Source organism: Colias philodice, chromosome 30 (genome assembly GCF_061535455.1).
Source record: "Colias philodice isolate Cphi_HAF_F1 chromosome 30, ilColPhil1 Martin Lab GWU primary, whole genome shotgun sequence".
NCBI classification, from domain to species: Eukaryota; Metazoa; Arthropoda; class Insecta; order Lepidoptera; family Pieridae; genus Colias; species Colias philodice.
Genome location: NC_143115.1, coordinates 2,618,459 through 2,641,288, shown reverse-complemented (window position 1 = coordinate 2,641,288; position 22,830 = coordinate 2,618,459). Strand labels below are relative to the sequence as shown.

General features: G+C 31.9%; 2 protein-coding genes and 1 non-coding gene across 8 annotated transcripts in view; 1 reads left to right on the top strand and 2 right to left on the bottom strand.

Annotated features, from left to right (window-relative positions):
• Positions 1-7,574, bottom strand: part of Nf1 (neurofibromin 1) — a 62,374-nt gene extending 54,800 nt beyond the window's left edge. For 4 of the 6 annotated variants that reach the window (XM_089713291.1, XM_089713293.1, XM_089713294.1 and 1 more), the window contains exons 1-9: positions 7,422-7,573; positions 5,435-5,578; positions 4,060-4,246; positions 3,383-3,504; positions 2,962-3,061; positions 2,570-2,670; positions 1,765-1,914; positions 677-776; positions 49-191 (exon numbers count right to left, since the gene is read on the bottom strand). In XM_089713291.1, coding sequence (XP_089569417.1) covers positions 49-191; positions 677-776; positions 1,765-1,914; positions 2,570-2,670; positions 2,962-3,061; positions 3,383-3,504; positions 4,060-4,246; positions 5,435-5,578; positions 7,422-7,481 — 1,107 coding nt within the window. In that variant the 5' untranslated portion in view covers positions 7,482-7,573. Of the gene's footprint in view, positions 1-48; positions 192-676; positions 777-1,764; positions 1,915-2,569; positions 2,671-2,961; positions 3,062-3,382; positions 3,505-4,059; positions 4,247-5,434; positions 5,579-7,421 lie in introns of all 6 variants that reach the window. The other 2 variants (XM_089713292.1, XM_089713298.1) reach the window with 1 other exon arrangement.
• LOC149475428 (small nucleolar RNA U3) lies at positions 4,895-4,973 on the bottom strand. The gene has a single exon (XR_016318095.1). It is a non-coding gene; the product is annotated as a small nucleolar RNA U3 (small nucleolar RNA).
• Positions 7,575-8,068: 494 nt separating the features above from the next.
• Positions 8,069-22,830, top strand: Snx6 (sorting nexin 6). Its single transcript, XM_089713448.1, has 11 exons — positions 8,069-8,256; positions 8,652-8,777; positions 9,575-9,745; positions 10,430-10,551; positions 11,577-11,745; positions 13,012-13,171; positions 14,164-14,279; positions 15,929-16,038; positions 17,848-17,920; positions 20,324-20,433; positions 21,257-22,830. Exons 1-11 carry the CDS (start codon positions 8,251-8,253, stop codon positions 21,348-21,350), a joined length of 1,257 nt encoding a protein of 418 aa, XP_089569574.1. The 5' UTR covers positions 8,069-8,250; the 3' UTR covers positions 21,351-22,830.

The window sequence follows — 22,830 nt, the reverse complement described above, 5'->3', positions numbered from 1 at the left end:
AATAAACCTACCCTCATTTTTTATAATTTTTTTATTAAATCAACTCACCTTCAAATCATTAATAACCGACTTGACCAGTACAAAAGTGACATTCCCAGAGTCGGATATATTTATATAAGTAGATGCTTTACACAATTTCACACAAGTTATAACAGCGGCTTCTGTCATTTGCTTCGAGTTGTTTTGTGGACCTGAAAAGAATATATTATTATAGATCTTTAAGTGTAATTTTTTAATAAGATTATAATTTGAAATTTTTAATGAAAGTAAAAATCGATAACTGTGTGGGATTCAAACCCGCGTCTTTCGCTGTACCGTGGTTACTCCTACTGCCCGTATTTAAAAATTTCTTATTTAATGTTATAGACCTTAAAAATTCAATCTAAAAACTAAATTCAACATTATGAGGCCTAAGTTTATTTAGTTACGGTTATGGCGATCGCGATAGTTATCATTATTATAAATTATTTTATAAACATTTAAAAATAATATCTACAATCCAGTAACAAATCCTGTTTACTTGAAAATACTTATTTGAAAGCACACATAAACAAGCAACTACACAAGTTATTAATTTCCAATTTTTTTTTTCCTAATTTTTTTTTCTGTGAACTAATACTTCCGAATATTTATTATTTAGAACTTATTTTTTCGTCTTTATGAACTGAATACTCACTTAAACCTCGTTTAACAGCATCTATAAAATGTTTTTTCTTCGAATGCCTTGGACTGCACGGCGCACCGCTGTCCGCGTTCACAATTTCTTCTAGTACCTTCTATAAAATATAAAAATAGTGTGTAAAGTAAGTAAAATAATATATCTATATTAATATTATAAAGGTGACGAGTTTTCTTGTTTGAACGCGCTAATCTCGGTGACTACTTGACCGATTTTAAAAATTCTTTCGATGTTAGATAGCCTATTTATCGAGTGATATATCATCACGCTAAGACCATTAGGAGCGGAGTACTGCGGGTAAAACCGCGGAGCACAGCTAGAGTATAATAAACCAATACCAATAATGATAAAAATTGAGAAAAAAAACTTTCTCCACTCACGCACATAAGTACATACGCTCGCACGCACACACGCATAAAAGAAAACATATAAATTCATAATAATGTCACATTTATACACAAAGATATATTAAAGCATACACACACACACACACGTATACCTTGCATCATTAGCACACACACCTATCATTAACAAGAACTAAATACACAAACAACGATAAAAACCGCCCTTTGCTTGTGGCTTTAATATCCAACTTTAATTCATGGGAATAAGGTTGAATTTACTTTGGGTACATTGACTAGATAGCTTTGATCGTAAAACTTATTTCTTTGAGTGCATTTTGTTTATACACCTTTTAATAATGTTAATAAGGTTGAATTTCCCAAATGTTTGTTTTTTTTCAACAACAATAATACACACAATCTTGACTAGTTTTAAAATTCATTTTTGTATAGAATTGTATATCTAGTTGTACACACACACTTATAAAAAACATCATCCCCATACAAAAAAAAAATGTGTGCGTGTACTAGTGTACACACGTAAGAAGTGAAACCTCTTTATAACCTTATTTTTCAAAAAATAATTTACTCTATGCAACTTTACAGACATACGTCTAATCACGCGTGGTAGGTATAAGAAAAAGATGGCGCGTAACGGAAAAATGTCACGCGTAACGAAAAAATGTTACACTAAATTTTTTTCCCACCCCGATAAAGAAGTTTCACTTCAAAAACAATACTAACAGGGTTCAATATAAGCAGCATAATTTGCAACGGCCACATAGCGACTCTAGTTTTCTTGTTTTCAGAATAGCTGTCTTGCAAAATGTCGAACAATGTGTCGCAACATTTGCTTAGTTCGTCGTTAGGCCGAGACTGGACTTCGAGGAATTCCTGGGAACAAGCATTGTATGTAAGTTATAAACAACGGGGTCCTGGGTTCGATTCCCGATGGAGACTAAGGAAAAAAGTCTCGGTCTGGTAGGACACAGAAGGCTGATCACCTACTTGTCCCTAAAGAAAAGCGATCAGTGAAACAGATGTATGCATAATGCATCTGCCCCTTACCCCACTAGGGGACATGGGTCTTCACTTTTTTTATAAACAACTAGCTTTGCCAAATTCAAGTATTTCGAAAGCTCATGTGTTTTTCCGATGTATTACTATACTGTGAAGTTTCATCAAAATATGTGAAGTAGTATATTCGTGAAAGAGAAACAAACATACATATGTTAGCATATAACACTAGACTCATAATCGGCTATTAAAAGGTCGTCAAAAATATCTAAGGAGTATTTTATAGAACAATCATTGTAATTAAAACCTTATTTCGTGGCAGTAATGGTCAAAATCTATTGCATCGATCATTAGAAAAACTCTGCTTAATACACGCGCAGGCAGAGTTTTGCATTGGACAATTTTTTTGCATGTTTATGAGTATGAAATCTAAACTGATTTTCAACTTACTGTGGACTTATATTTTTTCAAGCTTTGGAACTTGAAAATTTTGAAGAATAAAATAAGATCTATAAAAATAAATTTTTATTACCTGTGGATAAGTATCCATCCAATTCCAAACAGCTTTCTCGAGGGACATGACTAAAACTATAGGCGTATATTTCCGTAATAACTTAAACTTTTGAATACATTCTGAAAAAAAAAATTGTATTTGTGAAAATTTTACATAATAACTAATAAGTAACTAAGTACTTGCAAAAAATGTCCTATGATTCCAAAAAAATAAAATTGTGTTGCTTGGTATGTATTTTTTAACAAGAAATTGAGTAAAATCTGTATGTCTTTTTTGAAAGATGTCAGCGGCTATACCACTTATGGTGCAGTTTTACACCATTCAAAAAAAATTTTTTTAGTACATTCTATTTTATACTGTTAAAATAAATACAAAATTACCTCATAAAGTTAAATTAAATATCTTTTTACCTGTAAAAAGCCGTATAAGCCTCAATACATCGATATTAATGTGTTGAATCAATTCTATATCTATGTAGTCGGGGTTTTCATCTGAGCTAGCCGCAAGTTCCTGAAATTGTATGTTTATTTATCGCGATAATCTGGAAAATTGCTGAACCGATTTCGAAAAAACTTTAAAGTTTAAAAAACGACATATTACTAATTTTAATCGAGTCTATTTTGTTAGTGCTTATTTATGCAAATATCGCCGCAATTAAGAAAAAAATCTGGAAAACTGCTGAACCGATTACGATGAAATTTTTGTAAAAGAAAGAATTACGAATTTTATGTTTAAAGCATTATTGACATGATTTCGAGTAAGTCACAATTGTGAATATTAAATCAAAAATTCATGTTTTAATTATTAATTTTCTAGTATTTCAATACATACCTGTAACCTAGCGCTTATCCTATTAAAGACTGCATTAAAAAAGTTCAAACTTAGCGCAAATAAAACTTTACTAGCCAGCTGTCGTAGTAACGTATTATGTATGTTCGCTTCACATCTTATATCTGAAAAAAGTACATAATTTTTTAATCTTTCATATGCTTAGTTTGGAAACTTGGGTGTAAATTTCATCAAAATATGTAGATTGAGTTAGTTACTTCTTAAGGATTTAATAACTCCGGTATAGCGCCCGGCAAACTTCTTGGCTAAAAAGGAGCGTGGTGGGGGAAGTTTGTGCATCAAGTTTTAGTACATTTTTATATGCCCAAGCTTCCCCCACCACGCTACTTTTTGGCCAACAAGTTTGCCGGGCGCTATATGTTTGTAATGGTGACATACAAACACAAACTAATAAATATTGTATTTAAGTTTTGTTTGCTTCATTTCTGTGAGAGATAAAATGGAAAATAGTAGAAAACAACTATTATTTTAACCTCTCTTAAACAAAACCAAGTACGTTGCCATTATTTCCATAAAAACCAAAACAATTCAAAATCATTATAAAAAGAATAGATAATATGTTGTTCACATTGAGTATTAAAAATAAACTTTTTCCATACAAAAACCCACTTAAAATCCCCACATCATTTCCGTACCTACCCACAAACAAACAGACTCACCAATAAACTGGCAAACCTCCCTCAACAGTATCTTAACGTTCATAGCCTCTTCATATTTGGCCGTGTCCTTCGGTTGTGAGCTCAAACATATCTCCAATGTATCGAGCACTATGACCAGACTGTCATGGTAGCCTTTCTCTATTTCTGTTAGCGGTCGAGTCACGCATGTTGTGAGGGTCGGTTGGTACTGGAAGAAGAAAAAGATATCTTAATATATATAAATCTCGTGTCACAATGTTTGTCCTCAATGGACTCCTGAACCACTTAACCGATTATAATAAAAACCGCACACCATGTGCAGTTCGATCCAACTTGAGAGATAGGATAGTTTAAACATGTAGGTACCACGGGCGAAGCCGGGGCGGACAACTAGTAATATAATATAGTAGAATGAATCAAAATGTTTGTATGTGCGTAACTTCGAAATATGTAGAATCAAACTGGATAAACCTTTCTCTATTACTGCACTAAGTAGTAATAGATCTTTTTTTTCATCTATACTAATATTATAAAGCTGAAGAGTTTGTTTGAATGCGCTAATCTTAGGAACTACTGGTCTGATTTGAAAAATTCGCTCTGTATTATATAGCCCATTTATCGAGGAAGGAAGATTAAGAGCACCAAATTGGATAAATCTTTCTTAATCACTGGACCAGGTACCAATTCATCTTTATTTGATGTGTTCGTCATTGTCAAAAGGTTTATATGAACAAAAAAACTGATAACTGATTGAAAATTTAAAAAATCTTCCAAAATAATAGTCATCCCGATCATATAAAATCCTACATGCTACATTTTTCTGTTAATTTATGTTATTTCATTTTTCTATGCTGCTACCTTGAACATGATCCTACATAATGTAAGAGTTCTCGTGAAGAGCTTACTATAGAAATGATCCTATGAAGTAAGGTCTTGAACATGACTTTATTATAATTCACTCCCCTTTTTTATTAATTTTACTCAAATTCAGTAAAACTCTTCAAACAAAGATTGAAATGAAATGAAATGAAATGATTTATTTGTATGAATTGTGGTTACAAAGCAAAGTTATAATAAATTTCACGTCCGCACAATTCGCCAACAATTGGCATACAAATATTTTAATTTTATAATTTAAACTAATTCACGTAAGTTATTATTTAAGCAATATATTATTTACATTAGTTCATTTTACATTATAAATTATAATATAGCAATATGACAATTTGTTGAAGAGATTAAACACAGGAAAAACAACTCGGTTTCTTCTTCAAACAAATCAATATTGCTTGAGTAAACTAGCACTAAAATAACTCTAGTGAATTACTTTTGAATAAATTCATCCTAATATCAAGCAGAAAAAAATCTTTACAAATTCAATTAAAAAATAACTTACCAATTCATTGACTCTCTGCAGGATCTTCGTAAGGCCAGAAATAACAAGGGAAAACCTGTGCCTGCTGATTTGCACAAGGCATGCCTTACACTGCTCTTCATTTATACGCGAGTGTAGATTTTGGGCGCCGGTCTTGTAGGGTAGCTGTGAAAATTATTGTTTTTAAAATTTGTTTTTATATTGTAGGGTAGTTGTAGAAATGTTTTAAAAATTATGACATTTGTACTTTAATTTGTAGGGTAGCTATGAAAATTATTATTTTTAATGTTTCTTATTATTATAGGGTAGTTGTAGAAATGGTTTTAAGTTTATGATATTTGTACTATAATCAGGGTGGGTATCTGTAGAAAGCAGTTTGAAAATTATAATTTGTAATATTTTTATTTTTATTTGTAGGGTAGTTGTAGAAATAGTTTGAAGATTATTATTTTATATTTTAATATTTGTGGTTGTTCAAATAGAATGAAGATTGATGATTAATATTTTAAATATTTGTGTTTTATGTTGTAGGGTAGCTGTGAAAATGGTTTTAAAATTTAATCTTCTTATATATAAAAATGAATCGCAAAATGTGTTGGTAAGCGCATAACTCGAGAACGGCTGAACCGATTTCGATAATTCTTTTTTTATTATATTCCTTGAAGTACGAGGATGGTTTTTACGTAGAGAAAACGTAAATATGTACCACGGGCGAAGCCGGGGCGGACCGCTAGTTTTACCATAAAATTGATAACGACATTAGTTTTAAATACCTCGATCCATAACATATTGATTACAATTTAAAGCATTATTATTTTTTGCTAGATCATAAATGAATGAATGATGAAGTCATTAAATTGTGAAATTGCACCTAACGGAATGCACCTTGCGCGCTGATGGTTGATCGGATTTATTTAAAAACTATACAGAAATAGTCAACTGACAAACTTAACAAAAAGTAAATTGGAATTCATTGAAGACTGGACTATATAACAGTGTGATGTAACCAAATGAAAAATCTTGCTGACATGAGAAAAAAGATACTCCTTGTTGTAAATGGATTGTTAGTTCTTTATGAAAGAATAATGAAGATAATTCCCTTAGAGCCAAATGAAACAAAAAGTGGCATATGTTGAATAATGGATTCTTCTTAAATTTATGGTAAACATTGTAATTTGAATCTATGTGTAAAATATTGTCAGGTGGCTGTTGAAAGGCAACAAAGGCCTTTCATCAGCAGTGCAAATTAGCAAATAACACTAGCAAATTTAATATTACAATCCGTACATGTACATTAAAGAATTCCTATGTTTAACCCATTGAGCCCCGAACCGCCCGATCGGTCCACGACACAATAGATTTTCTATTGTGTCTGTGATTCCGGGGACTGAGTTATTAATGTGAAAATGCAAAGATGAGGAAGTTGATCCTAAGCAAATAAAGATTTTTAAGTAAAAATAACTAAAGTATAGGATCTTGTCTGTGTCGCATTAATCCGTCAGTCCTCGGATCACAGACACAATAGAAAATCTATTGTGTCTCGGCCCGATCGGGCCGCTCGGTGGTCAATGGGTTAAAGAAGCTGTCACATTTTGTAGCTTCGCTTTGATTTTTTTTTGTAATAAAATGTGGGGCAATTACAGATGAAGTACTTAATTATTATTTTTTTCTGTATTGGGACTGACACGCTATGGTTAAACTCATATACATGTATACCGAAGCAGCAGAAAAATATGAGAGTGATCGCGCATACCCCGATTTTATTATGTGATATTCAATAGAATAAAATTATTTTTGTATGTAACTACATAAATAATTTATATTTTTTTATTCTTATGTTTTATTATATTTATTTGATGTTATGACTGCATATTTTAACCATAGTGTACAGGAAAAACAATTGTTTTTATTCATAATAAAGTAATTTAAGCTCTATTTAAAAAAAATATGTAAATAATAGAAGGGTGGGTCCACCTACATTAAATTTATGCGTATTTTCAGTACTTACTTGTTCTTCAAATCTTGATATTAGGGTGTTGGCCCATTCTCCCGGCTTTTGTGTACCCATTTTCACAAATTACAACGTATTTCTTCATTAATATAAAATATAAACAAACTCGTCAAACCCGATCAATTCCATTAGGTACCGATTTTGTTACATTTTTTTTTATTTTCATTATTGATGTAGGACAAGACTTTAGGGTTGCAAGTATTGTAAGTACATTAAGGCGCCCCAAAATTAGTCGCAACCAGAGTAGTAAGTTTATATTACAGTGAGATTTTAATTATATAGATTTTTTAGAACACCTTAAATTATTGAATTTATGTGGGAAACGCATAAATAAATAATCTTAAATGACAGAATTTTGTTGAACAGCGGCTACGCAAGTGTTTCTGTTCATTAAAACTTTGTTTTCTTAATATGATGCATTTAAAAGTAAACTCGGATAACTTTACCGTGGATTATAGTGGAATATATGATATAATTATAGTGTTAATTTTATACATATTACATAAAAAATAAAAATTATTATATCATAGGTATTCCCAAATTCTAATTCCAAAGCGAGACGGACTGTGAATAGTAATACCAGTTACCACAGATGTGGTGACAATGACAATCTGTGATGACAATGACAGCATTAAAATTAATTTTCGTTTGTTGCCAAATGACAGATTTTAGCTTCCTCTGATTTTGTCTTGTTAAAAATCATTGTACGATCGTAAAGTGTAAATAACTTGTAATTATAGTAAGAAAACCACTTCTTTGCACGCCACAGCTCATATTGAAATCTTTGGATTCAACTTACAGGCCACCACAAATCAAATTTCGAACTATGATGGTAAGTCAAATATCTTTTTGTTGCGGTGCAAAAAAACCGGGGGGCGTTTCCAAATAATACCAATTGGAATTATAAAACTTTTTACAATCTTCAATAGAGAATTATCATGTTCTTAATTGCTAGTACAATATGCTTATTAAAACTTTGTTCTTAGCGTGATTAAAAATAATGACGTGGATAGCACTTTTAAGAGGTGAGTGTACCGCTATCGAAAAAATAACATATCATTTATTATGATACGTTGAATCATAATTATTGTGGCTTTCTATTAAGATAGGATTAATATCATTTCATAAAATTATCATCAAATATACACCACTCAACACAATATCATTAAAATTGTCAATCTGCCTATAAAAAAAAGGATTTTATACAAAATGTTATTTTTTATACAGGACTGTGTGGAAGAAAGCAACAACGATCCCCTCACAGTGCCTGTATCCAGCCCATCGTCTGGAGACTCCACTGTAGAGAAGAAAAAGCCAAGTGAAAATGTGTCTTTAGCTGATAACAGTTTATTGGTATGTCTCAAGCTAAACTAATATTAGATTTTTTTGTTTCAAAGTGTTAACCCAATAATTATTTTTGAGTTAGATACATAGTTCATGTATTTCGAAAGGCTATAAGCTGTATAGCATCAAGCTAAGACAAATAGGAGCAAAGCAGTAGCATCATGTCTAGGAAAAAATAATGCAATAATAATATTGCAAATTTCAATAAAATAATTTTAGGTTCAAAAGTCCCAACCAAGGAAAGAATCATTCAAAATGTTAATTTTACATAACTACAATTTGCATTGGTTTTTTCCTCTATTTTAAACAAGGCAAATTAAATTAAATATTAATTGCAAAATTCATTTATTTTCAACCAACATTCTTAAAAGTTCCAAGGGCTCTTTACACAATTTTATTTATCTTTATGCAGCTGTTTTCAAAATATCAGTACAAATTCATTTATTATAATACTAGCTTTCCCCTCCTGACTTCGTCCGCTTTGTAGAAACCTTAACAAGTTATTTATACTAAAACCTATTTAATATCCTTATCAAAATCCTTTGTGTAGTTTTAAAGATTTAAGCATACATATGAAGACAGACAGCAAAAGCATTGTTGTCTTAGGGCCGATTTTTCAATGCTTGGATAAAACTTATCCGTCCAATAAAGTATTACGCGATAATATTAGATTAAAATGTCACGTAAACTGTCAAATACGGGCAATTAGAATACGTTTTTAAAATGGTAGTTTTATACATTATTTGACGAATAAGTTTTATCCAAGCATTGAAAAATCGGCCCCTATAGTGATGTATGTTTCACAGGTGGACATATCAGACGCATTAAGTGAGAAAGAAAAAGTCAAGTTCACAGTGCACACAAAAACAACACTACCAGAGTTTCAAAAGTCGGAATTTCTTGTTGTGCGACAGCATGAGGAGTTTGTTTGGTTGCACGATAGGTATGAAGAGAATGAAGAATACGCTGGGTATATTGTAAGTATAATTAAGATGTTTTTAAAGTTAAAGATATAGTAAACTAGCTTTTATTTGAAACTAGCGGTCCGCCCCGGCGTCGCCCGTGGTACATGTTTACGTTTTCTCTACATAAAAACAATCCTCGTACTTCAAGGAATATAATAAAAAAAGAATTATCGAAATCGGTTCAGCCCTTCTCGAGTTATGCGCTTACCAACACATTTTGCGATTCATTTTTATATATAAGAAGAAGAAGAAGATGTGTTTCGTCTGAAAAACTTTATTCAAACAAGTATATAACTAAATGAATAGTCCTATTTTTTATGTCTTACTGCTGCCAAATGACGAATCTTGTTGAAAAACGATTAAATAATAGTAAAATACGATTTTAGTGCAAGTAGTGTAAGGTTATCTAGTTTCCATTTTTCACTTACACTTGCGTTTTCAACGCATCCATTTTTTCAGTAAAGATATACAAGGTATTTCTCATTCAAACGTAATGCGCAAATAACTAACCCCCTCCCCCCACCCGTATTTTGAACTTTGAAGTACAATAGCAACGTCAGACCTCAGGAAGCGTACATTGTGATCGAATTTTTAAACGTTTCTCAATTTTGTTGTTGTATTTGTGCTTATTTTGTTCCAAATATAACAATAATTATTATTAATTGCTAGCATTCTTTCAAATATAATCTTTTATAGATACCGCCCGCCCCCCCGCGGCCGGATTTCGACGCGTCCCGCGAAAAGCTACAACGCCTCGGCGAAGGTGAGGGAGCTTTAACTAGAGAGGAGTTCCTTAAGATGAAAGAGGAATTGGAAGAGTAAGTTAAATTTTCAATTTTTTTTATTTGTTACTAGCGGTCCGCCCCGGCTTCGCCCGTGGTACATATTTACGTTTTCTCTACATAAAAACCATCCTCGTACTTCAAGGAATATAATAAAAAAAGAATTATCGAAATCGGTTCAGCCATTCTCGAGTTATGCGCTTACTAACACATTTTGCGATTCATTTTTATATATAAAAGATGAAATAGGGGTGTTTCGATTTTCGAGTCTTTAGTTAAGATAGCGTTGTTACTGTATGAAACTTTTAACCTTATGAAATAATGTAGAGCTCGGATTTAATTATCACTACATAGTATAAAACAAAGTTGCTTTCTCTGTCCCTATGTCCCTTTGTATGCTTAAATCTTTAAAACTACGCATTGGATTTTGATGCGTTTTTTTAATGAATAGAACGATTCAAGAGGAAGGTTTTAGTATATATGTAATTTATTAGGTTTTAGACAAAGCGGGCGAAGCCGCGGGTGGTAAGCTAGTCAGTAATGAAACTTTGAACATTTTGAAATAAGTTAGGGCTTGTATTTTGCAATAATTAATCTTTTCATACCTATAAAATTATGGATTTGTTTTCCCGTATTCATCAATTTTGCATAATCGCGATATGTGCATTGTGCAACTCAAAGAAGAATTGTTATAATGTCCAATTTTAACAAATTTCTAGTAAATATAATAATTTTTCGACCACTTCAATGGAAAATAGGAAAATTCATCAACTTTTCACCAAAATCATGCACATTCAACTCAAAACAATTATTAAAACTCAAACAAACTCAAACTCAAACATTTATTTATTCAATTAGACTTCTTCTAGAAGCACTTTTGAATCGTCATTACATATTTTGACATTTACCACCGATTCGGAAAGCAGTATCTACGGAGAAGAACCGGCAAGAAACTCCATAGTTGCTCTTTTAAATCATATCAGTATTAATTCAATTAGATGTTTTTTTTTTATATTCTTTAAAAATTTAGAAATTAAAAGTCACTAAATTGTCTATTTCAGTGAATACCTAGCGACATTCAAGAAAACGGTAGCAATGCACGAAGTTTTCTTACAACGTTTGGCAGCGCACCCTGTATTTAGGAAGGACGCACATTTACGTGTTTTCCTCGAATATGAGCAAGATCTGTGTGCGAAGCCGAGAGGGAAAATGGACCTTATTGGTGGACTGGTAAGGTTTCATTTTGTTTGGCTAAGGGCCGATTTTTCAATATTTGGATAAAACTTATTCGTCGAATAATGTATAAAACTACCATTTTAAAAACGTATTCTTATTGCCCGTATTTGACAGTTTACGTGACATTTTAATATTATCGTGTAATAATTTATTGGACGGATAAGTTTTATCCTAGCATTGAAAAATCAGCCCCTAAACATTTTGTGTATAGGATGCAAGTAAAGGGAATATAGATCTTATTAGTACACTGTTAAGAGCTGATTTTATATGGCTGAATAAAGAAGATGGATTTGTGAAGTGAGGTGAAAGGAAAATTGAACCTTATTGTTGTTTGAATAAAGTTCGATTTGTTGTCTGTATTATTATGAAGTGACATGGACTGGTAAGGTTTAATTTTGTTTGGCTTCTGTCATCTGTGTGGTGGAGGGAAAATAAATCTTATTCATAAATAGGTAAGAGTCGATTTTGTTTAGCTAATGTATGTTCTGTAGATGTCATGTTATGAAAATGGACCTTATTTCCTAACTCGTAAGGTTTTATTTTGCGAAGCTAAAACATTTTATGTATAGGTTGTAGCATGCAACAGGGAATTTACCTTATTGGCGATCTGGTAAGGTTTGTTTTTGATTGGCAAATGTGTTATTTGTGAAGTGAGGTGTGGGGAAAATTGAATCTTATTGGTATATAGGTAAGGGTTGATTTTGTTTGGCTATTGCCTGTTGTTTGTGAAGTTAGGTGGGTGGAATATTGAATCTTATTAGTATCTAGGTTAGGATCGATGTAAATTGTGCGTTATTTGTATATAGCTACGGTTTGATTTTGGCTAATGTGTTTTGTTGATGCTAGTTAAAAAGTAAAACGGCAATTACAAAGAAAATTTTTTTATTCATTCCTTATTTTAAGCACAAAGTTACACCGAATAAAAAATAAAACCACATTCATTATAGTAAAGGTAACCTTTATTTTTCATTCAAAACTACCAACTACTATATAATTATTTATTTATTATACTTTATTCTACAAAACAATGTAAGGAAATCTAGTACAACCTAATAAGGTACAAACAATTTGCACTATAGGCGGCCTTATTGCTACACAGCAATCTCTGCCAGGCAACCTGGTATTTACTATATTTTAACGAAATAAAAAGAGAAAAACATTTATATACAGTATCTTTTTTTCTCAAATCAAAGCTACCAACAACAATTGCAATTAAATTCACATTCACATACATAAGTATTTATTTTTCTTTTTTCCCAGGTCCGTTCAATGACGACAACAACCGACGAAATATACTTGGGCGCTACTGTGCGAGATGTGAACGATTTCTTTGAGCAAGAGACTGCGTTCTTACAAGAATATTATTCGCATTTGAAGGAAGCTGTCACTAAAGTTGATCGGATGACGTCTAAACATAAAGGTAAATAATTTTTAGGGCTAGTGCGCAAGAGCAACTTTTGTCTCCCTAACTATTTTGTCTCTATTACCAACTCTATCCTACTACTATTATAAAGGCGAAAGTTTGTAAGTATGGATGTATGGATGTTTGTAACTTTTTCACGTAAAAAATACTGAATGGATTGGAATGAAACTTTACCACAATATAGCTTATACATCAGAATAACACATAGGATAGGTTTTATCCCGGAAATCCCACGGGAACGGGAACTATGCGGGTTTTTCTTTGAAAACGCGGGCGAAGCCGCGGGCGGAAAGCTAGTGGGCTAATAAAAAAAACAAAAGTTGCTCTTGCGCGCTAGCTCTTATTTGTTTGGTTCACAACTTGGAATTGACACAAACAGGCTATTTACTAAATAATTTGCGGTGTAATTCCTAAATTATTGAGCAAAATATTCATGTAATATTAATAATAAGAAGTCGTTCGTATAAAGTGTTATTAAAATTAATAATATATGATTTTACATAATCTATACTTCTATACTAATACATATTATAAAGCTAAAGAGTTTGTTTGTTTGAAAGCGCTAATCTCAGGAACTATTGGTCCGATTTGAAAAATTCTTTCGGTGTTAGATAACCCGTTCATCGGGGAACTGATTACTTTGTTTGTTTGAACGCGCTAATCTCAGTAAGGGCCGATTTTTCAATGCTTGGATAAAACTTATCCGTCTAATAAAGTATTACACGATAATATTAAAATGTCACGTAAACTGTCAAATACGGGCAATTAGAATACGTTTTTAAAATGGTGGTTTTATACATTATTCGACGAATAAGTTTTAACCAAGGATTGAAAAATCAGCCCTAAAAATTCTTTCTCTGTGAGAATTTTTCAAATCGGACCATTAATTCCTGAGATTAACGCGTTCAAACAGACGAACTATTCAGCTCTATAATATTAAATATAGATCGTTGAATATCAATAAAATTTACATTATTAATGTTTTGCAGAAGTAGCGGACGCACATATAAAGCTGTCGTCGTGTATCACACAACTGGGGTCTCGGGAACAACCGCCCACTGAACGGTTCCTAACTAGAGCCGCTGATACATTTGATAAGTGTCGTGTGAGTATTTGATTATATTTAGGGCTAGCGCATACATACAACTTTTAAATCGACTAAACTGTTGAGTCGACGGAGGTGCGCATACAATCGATTTCAGTCGATTTGTAACCCAAACAAAATTTTTCAAATTTATATCGGAATACTCTTTAAGGCTTTTTAAGTAAAGCGCGGGCCTTTATTCTACACTATTAATAAACTCTTCCGTGTCGTCGGTAATGGTTCCCGCCATTGTGAGAACAAACGTTGTGCCGCTTCCAATGTAAATGCGAGACTAAACAGTCGTGGATCGACTGTTCAGTCGATGGTATGCGCACTTCAATGCATTGCAATACAAAATGAGTGTGAGATCGATAGTTGTCCAACTTTTTAATCAAAAAGAGATCGATGAGGCTTTTTGATTTTTTTGTCGATCAACTATCGAGTTGATAATATGCGCATGTTCATATATTGCTGTGTACTTATGAAACACAACAAAATAGTTGTTCAACTAAAAGTTGTATGTATGCGCTAGCCCTTAAACTTAATTTTTGTTTGAAAGGTACATTTGAATCATGGTAATGAAAATTTTAGGGTAATTAATTTACTTGGTGTTGTTAATTCACTTCAAACAAAGTATTTATTTGTAAAAACTTTATATTTTTAAATAGCTTAGCCCGCTCTGTCTAAAACATACTAAAACCTTCCTCTTGAATCACTCTATCTTTTAAAAAAACTGCATCAGAATCAGTTGGGTAGTTTTAAAGATTTAAGCATACATAGGGACAGAGAAAGCGATTTTGTTTTATACTATGTAGTGATATAAAAATACTTATTTCACAAATTAACAAAAAATGTATTACACTACTCCTAAGTACTAATTTAAGTTTTACATACCAGTTGTATATTTTTATAAAACTTGTCTATTATATTGCTGTTGATGATGCTTACTAAAAATCTTTGAATTGTTATTATTAATAATAACCTACTATTATATTATTACCTATTAATTAAACATAGAAATAGCACTATAACACGTAGAATAACACCAATTTATGCGAAAAAAGTCACTTTAGTACATAATAGTCAACTTATACGAAAACGACTAAAAAAAAACAAAAACTTTAGACATGTTTTAACTTTAAGCGCGGGTTCTCTTTATCGTTCTCTGTATCGCGGGTTTTGTCGTATTTCACATAGACAATTATTAAAGTGACAGATCCCTGGTTTAAAGTTACACTGTGTTTAAATTGTTTTGTGGTAATACCAAAAATATTCGTTACTAGCAAACCGGGCGAACTCCGTTTCGCCACCAGAGACACCTTTTCTTTGCTATAAACCTCACGGAGCCCGAGACCTTTCCAATGAATGCAAAATCGTGGAAATCGGTTCGTGCGTTCTGGAGTTATAGCGCCAGGAAGGAAAACCTGACTTAGTTTTATATAGTAGACTAGCTTCCGCCCACGACTTTGTACGTGCATCCCCGTTTTTCCCCGTTCCCGCAAGAATTTCCGTTAATCCTTTCTTAGCGGATGCCTACGTCTTAACATCTACCTACATGCCAAATTTCAGCCCGATACGTCCAGTGGTTTGGGCTGTGCGTTGATAGATCACTATATCAGTCACCTTTGAGATTTATATAATAGATAACAATAATATAATATTTTCAACAGAAAATCGAAGGTCGCATGGCGTCAGATCAAGATCTAAAACTAGCGGATACACTCCGCTACTACATGCGCGACACACACGCAGCTAAAGCAGTACTTGTTAGACGACTCAGGTAATTATTATTTATTTACTAGCGGTCCGCCCCGGCTTCGCCCGTGGTACATATGAAAAATAGATGTTGGCCGATTCTCAGACTTACCCGATATGCACAGAAAATTTCATGGGAATCGGTCCAACCGTTTCGGAGGAGTATGCAGACTAACATTGTGACACGAGAATTTTATATATAAGATTAATTATCATAAATTGTAAAGGTTATTGATTACAAATAACATTCGTTTTTTTTTGTCTATCTATCTGTAACTTCACGCTTAAACCCAATGAATAAATTGAAAAATAGTTTAGAAAACCGGCCAAGTGCGAGTCGGGCTCGCGCACAAAGGGTTCCGTAGCAGCAAATATAATAAATTACAGTTAAATCAACCTATCTCAAAAACTATAAGAGATACTTTGATCAAACCAAAAATCGTTGAAAGAGTTAATTAGCATGCATCACCTCTATTTTTTTTAGAATTTTATACCCCGTAGTTATAAAAATAGAGGGGGGGGGACATACTTTTTACGACTTTGAGAGCTGATATCTCAAAAACCGTTCACTTTAAGAAAAATGTTTTTTAGAAAACTTTATATCATTTTAAAAGACCTTTCCATTGATACCCCACACGGGTATGTACATCGAAAAAAAAAATTTCATCCCTCAGTTACATGTATGGGGGGCCCCACCCCCAATTCTTTTTTTTACTATTTAGTGTCATATTTTTGTAGCGGTTCATACAACACATATTCCCATCAAATTTCATCACTGTAGTACTTATAGTTTCCGAGTAAATCGGCTGTGACAGACGGACAGACGGACAGACGGACAGACGGACATGACGAAACTATAAGGGTTCCGTTTTTGCCATTTTGGCTACGGAACCCTAAAAACGACATCTGTAACTCAAAACTTGCTAAGTTTTAATAAAATTTATTTTTTTGTTTTATGGCATAATATTATATACTTAATAAACTAAATATACCTTGAGATCATGGATGGCCGAGTCCTGTCCGGGCCTCGCCCCGGATTGGCGAAAGCCGCGGGTTCGAATCTTGCCTCGTGATCGAAATTTATCTATTTGAAAATTTATCAAAAATTCCTGATTCAGTATGTCTGTCAATAGCTGACACAATGACGACGTTAATATTGTACTATGCGATCCAAATAAGAATAGGATGGAATCAGCGACATTTTCAGACTTCATTCAAATGAATTAATTATCTATGTTATCCAATAAGTAAATTATTATAGTAGAGCCATTTTAATAGGCAACATTTGACAGTTCAACAAAATTCAACAACGTAACCTAGTAACGACGACATAGAATAATATGATATTTCGTTTTGTTAGAACTGCACATTTGCTTAACTTTTTTCAATTACGATAACATATTTATAATAATAATGACCGATACAAGTAATTTTAGGATTTGATTTTACTGATAAACCATTCTAAACATAATAAACAATTTCTGATTTAAAGAACTGACGTTGCTACAATTTTGTGTCAATAAACCTTTTTTCTTTTTAAATACCAGAGACGTTACTCTAAAAATCGAAATCTGACATCTAGAATCGAATGCATTGATTACTTGGGAATAAAAATCATCATAAATTATTGACATGTGTTTCAAGTTCGATTGACAAATGTTACAAGTCCGTATCGATTAATTCACTTTAATCGATGTTTTTAAGCAGGTTACCACCCTATGAAGATAAAATTGATAGACGTCAAATGTTGCCTATTAAATTGGCTCGACAATAAAATATGATCAAAGACTCAGGGAAAATAAACCGTTGAACTAAAAAACATGTTTTTTTGTAGATGTCTGGCTGCGTACGAAGCTGCTAACAGAAATTTAGAACGCGCGAGAGCTAAGAACAAGGATGTGCATGCCGTAAGTTTAAAAAAAAATGTGTGCGTGTACTAGTGTACACACGTAACAAGTGAAACTTCTTTATGACCTTATTTTTCAAAAAATAATTTACTATATGCAACTTTATAGAAATACGTCGAATCACGCGTGGTAGGGATAAGAAAAAGATGGCGCGTAACGGAAAAATGTCACGCGTAACGAAAAAATGTTACACTAAATTTTTATCCAACCCCGATAAAAAAGTTTCACTTCAAAAAATATCTTTATAATATACGATATGACATTATGATAAATATATTTGTACATCATTATAAAAAGAAATAGTAAAGACGCAACGTTTTTTGAAGTGAAACATCTCTAGGCGCGTTGAGAGTAAAATTTCAAGATCGCGTCATGACAATATCGTCACGTCATTGAGTAAGGCGACGATTTTGGTATCTGTGAATCTTGCCAAAGAAGTTTCACTTCTGATACGTATGTTCGGCACACACTTTCAATTATCAATTTGATAAAATTGCTCAAAATTGGTTCACTAATTCCGTATTTATCGTAAAATTGACATTACTTCTATGTTTTTGACTGTATATACTATTGTAATTTCACCTTTTAAAATACCGCGTCAACGGTTTATACAGCATCTTCTTTATAAATATAAAAACACTATTATTATCCGTCTATTTTACGCACAATTTATATTATGAATAGCTTTCGTCAAATGGATATAGATTTTGAACAATAATTAAATTTCAAACTCAAACATTTATTTATTCAATTAGACTTCTTCTAGAAGGACTTTTGAATCGTCATTACATATTTTTAACATTTACCACCGATTCGGAAAGCAGTATCTATGGAGAAGAACCGGTAAGAAACTCCATAGTTGCTCTTTTAATGATAATTAATAAGAAATGAATTTAGGAATTATATTTATCAAAAAACACGCTGTATAATCCTTTTTCATAATTTTTTTATATAAAATGTCAATTATTCACATGCACATTATTTTCTTGCAAGCCAATGGAAGTACAAGAGGTAAATGCACGCTTAACACCTATATATTTTGTCATAAATTCTACACTAGGTCAAAAATATAAGAAAAAAGGGGGAAAATTCGTACATGAGGGCCATAAAAAAACTTTTGGGTTATCATAAAATACTAAAAAACAAATAGAATGTCGAATGTAAGAGAAAAGGGGAAATATTGGTAGGGAAGTAACATTTATTTATTTTTTATTTTTATTATTACAAAGAACATGTTACATGCGTTTCAGTAAGATATATAGGTAGGTACATAACAATTATTACAAATAAACATAAGGTATTAACACGCATTAAAAAGGTTTTTGCTGCTCATATGAAACTATTCAAAATTATCACTAGTTATAGGCCGGGAGATACTGACACAAAATATTGGGTCATTTGTTACAGTGTGGCGGTCCTTCAGGGGTCTAAGTACGCAGTGATAAAGAGAAAAAAGATGGGCGTCAGTCGCGTGGCACAAATTACGAGTGTCTGTTACAAATTACAAATGACCCAATATTTTATGTCAGTATCTCCCGGCCTATTATTAAATATAGCAAAATAGGTAATATTTACAATAAATAATAAAAATCTTTCTCAATATAACTTGTATCATAGCACGAATCGATATAAGTAGCAGGGTAATACAGGGATAGGTATATAAATAAAAACAACAATATGTTTAAAGGCACTTTATTGCACACAAACACAAAAAATTATATACACAGAAAAAATAGCACACATAGACGACTTAACAAATAGGCTTCTATATCTTTTAGACATCTAAGATGTAGGAAATGTTTTTGATAATGTCCCTTATTCACTTGAAGTTTATTTTCATATCTACACTATTTCAGTAGTATTTACGTGAAAGAGTAACAAACATCCATACATCCATCCTCACAAACTTTCGCATTTATAATATTAGTAGGATAATAATTAGTCATCTTAACTGATAGATTAGCTTAACTTAATATATCAGGAAGCCTCAGAACTTTATTTCACGACACTTTACATTTTTAGAACCATATTTTATATTATAACTAGCGGCCCGCCCCGGCTTCGCCCGTGGTACATATGAAAAATAGATGTTGGCCGATTCTCAGACTTACACGATATGCACAGAAAATTTCATGAGAATCGGTCCACCCGTTTCGGAGGAGTATGCAGACTAACATTGTGACACGAGAATTTTATATATAAGACTAGGCAATAAGCTAAACAGAACATATACAGAAATTCTAAAACTGTCAGCAAAGTTTTAAAAACCAACTTTACTGGCAACTTTCACACTCATAAAAAATCAATATAATGTTTACTTTTACAATCCACACCAAGCACAGACTTACACATATATTAATTAATTAATTCATTCATTCATTATTATTTTTTTAATTAATACAGGCGGAACAAGCGCAATCGGAAGCTTGCGCACGATTCGAACAACTTTCAGCTCGTGCGAGAGAAGAACTCATAGATTTCAGAACGAGACGGGTCGCTGCGTTTAGAAAGAGGTGAGAAAAAATATACGGGGTGTAATTGTTGTAAACCGATTTATGTATGGGAGCGTTTAATGTAACATTATTGGATATTTCTCGTTTTATTTTTATGAATTTATTATGGCAATTTTACTCATTAGGTTAAGTATTTTCGATATCAGTTTAAAGTTTTTTGATATCTGTAATAGTTACGGAATAATCGCCTGTGCACACTTAACGATTACACCCGGTATACATAATATTATGTATATACATATTATTATAAAATTACTTGTCCAAGCAAACGTTGTCCTGTCTCAACCAATAGTTCATGTTGTCCGATAATAACTCAACCAATGTTGTCCGATTATCAAATCTACCCGATATGCACACAAAATTTCATGAGAATCGGTCTAGCCGTTTCGGAGGAGTTTAACTATAAATACAGTGAAAGTAGAATTTTAAATGTAAGAAGATATTGTAATTATTGACGCACTATTAACAACTAGACTCACAATCGCCTGTTAAAAGGTCGTCAAAAATGTCCGAGCGGCGTTGTATAAAACATTCATTGAAATTAACACCTTATTTCGTAGCAGTAATGTTCAAAGTCAATAGTATTGCTCATTAGAAAACTCTGCCTAATACACACGTAGGCAGAGTTTTATTTCAGACAATTTTTGTAAGCGTGTTTGTGAAAATTGTTTATTCGTTGTTCACACACAAAAAAAAATCTACTATTTTCTACTGATAAAAAATTTGAGTTTGAGTTTAATATTAGTTTAACTACATATACAAATTATCTTGTTTTTCTTAGTATACGAAACTAATATATTAATTATTATTATTTTTTTTACAGTTTGATAGAATTGGCCGAACTTGAGATCAAACACGCGCGCGCGCAACAAGAGTTGTTCAGGAAATCTCTGCAAATGTTGAAGGAGTGTCAATAGATATTTATTTATTATTTTTAAAAAAAAGAGCGTGTGTGCCGACCACACGTGTCAGAAGTGAAACTTCTTTGGCAAAATTCAAAGATACCAAAATCGTCACATCACTACATGACGTGATGGTATTTCCATGACGCAACCTTGAAATTTTACTCTCAACGCGCCTAAAGAAGTTTCACTTCGATAAATGTTTATTAAGTAATTATTTTTATTGTAATGTATTTTAATTGTGCAATGTAAAGCAACGATTTTTTTTTAATTTGATACAAATAATATAATTTGAAATAAACCAGTGAAAATAAAATTTTATTCGTAATAAGGCTACTTGTTTAAAGTCTCTCATTGTTTTATTTTTATTTAGATTTAAATGAGAAATAACAAATAATATTGGAAAACAGACACAAAAAATGTATTACAGAATAAGTTGTGAGCATTAAAAACTATGGAGACGCTTTTTTATAAATGTTTATTGGTTTCAATTTTTTAGCTGATCATTACAGCTTAAGTGACTGTTATTTTGGCTTATTTAGAACTAAATATGTAGGGTCGTTATTAAAAAATGTATGTTCATGTGGAAGAAAAATGTAAAAAGCTATGGAGTAGCCACTGAGTTTTTTTTTAATTGTTGAATTAATGATTTTATTAAATAAGTAATTAATAAAAATAAATTAAATTTTAATGAGGCGAGTTGTAATATATTTACATTCCGATTTTTTAGATTAATTATGTATTGTCCTTCGTTTAGTAGATATATTTGTATAAGTAAATAAAACTAATTTCCATTTCCACACATAGATAAATTAATTATTATTTAGCTCTATTTTTTCTGTTTTTTTTTTCTTTTATGTCAATGTGAAAGGTTGGTTTGGCGTTTAAAGTACATACTTCAATGTTTTTTTTTTTTGCGATAAAATTATGCATAATATTATGTCGGATTCAAAAACATATCCAATAATTGTTTTTTTTTACGTTATAAAATTATAATTTTTATATTTTTCATACCAGTGTAATAAATTGATTCGATTCTTCATTAGCACGAACTATCTTCCAAAGTAATTTTATCATAAACTACCTGTTCCGCGCGGTTTCACCCCCGTAGCTCCACTCCTGTTGGCCGTAGCGTGATGTTATATAGCTTCTTCGATAAATGGGCTATCTAACACCGAAAGAATTTTTCAAATCGGACCAGTAGTTCCCGAGATTAGCGCGTTCAAACAAACAAACAAACTCTTCAGCTTTATAATATTATAAGTATAGATTGGCACATATTATACTGAAGCAAATATATATTTAAGTCGATTTTTTCATGTTTTTGTATAGCATGATCATAGCTTAAGAATATAATATAATTATTATTAATATAAGTATGTCGATGGACGTGTTTTTTTTTAATTATATAAATTATATTCCACTTGTTTTGGCCAAATCAAAAGTATTGTTAATAGTTATTATTTTAAATGTATAAAATATACGAATTATACTT

Bases quoted from the DNA above. Each gene is read 5' to 3' on its own strand.
- Snx6 (XM_089713448.1), top strand. The intron at 8,778-9,574 runs GTATGTCTCAAG...TATGTTTCACAG, and splicing joins TAGCTGATAACAGTTTATTG to GTGGACATATCAGACGCATT. The intron at 9,746-10,429 runs GTAAGTATAATT...AATCTTTTATAG, and splicing joins AAGAATACGCTGGGTATATT to ATACCGCCCGCCCCCCCGCG.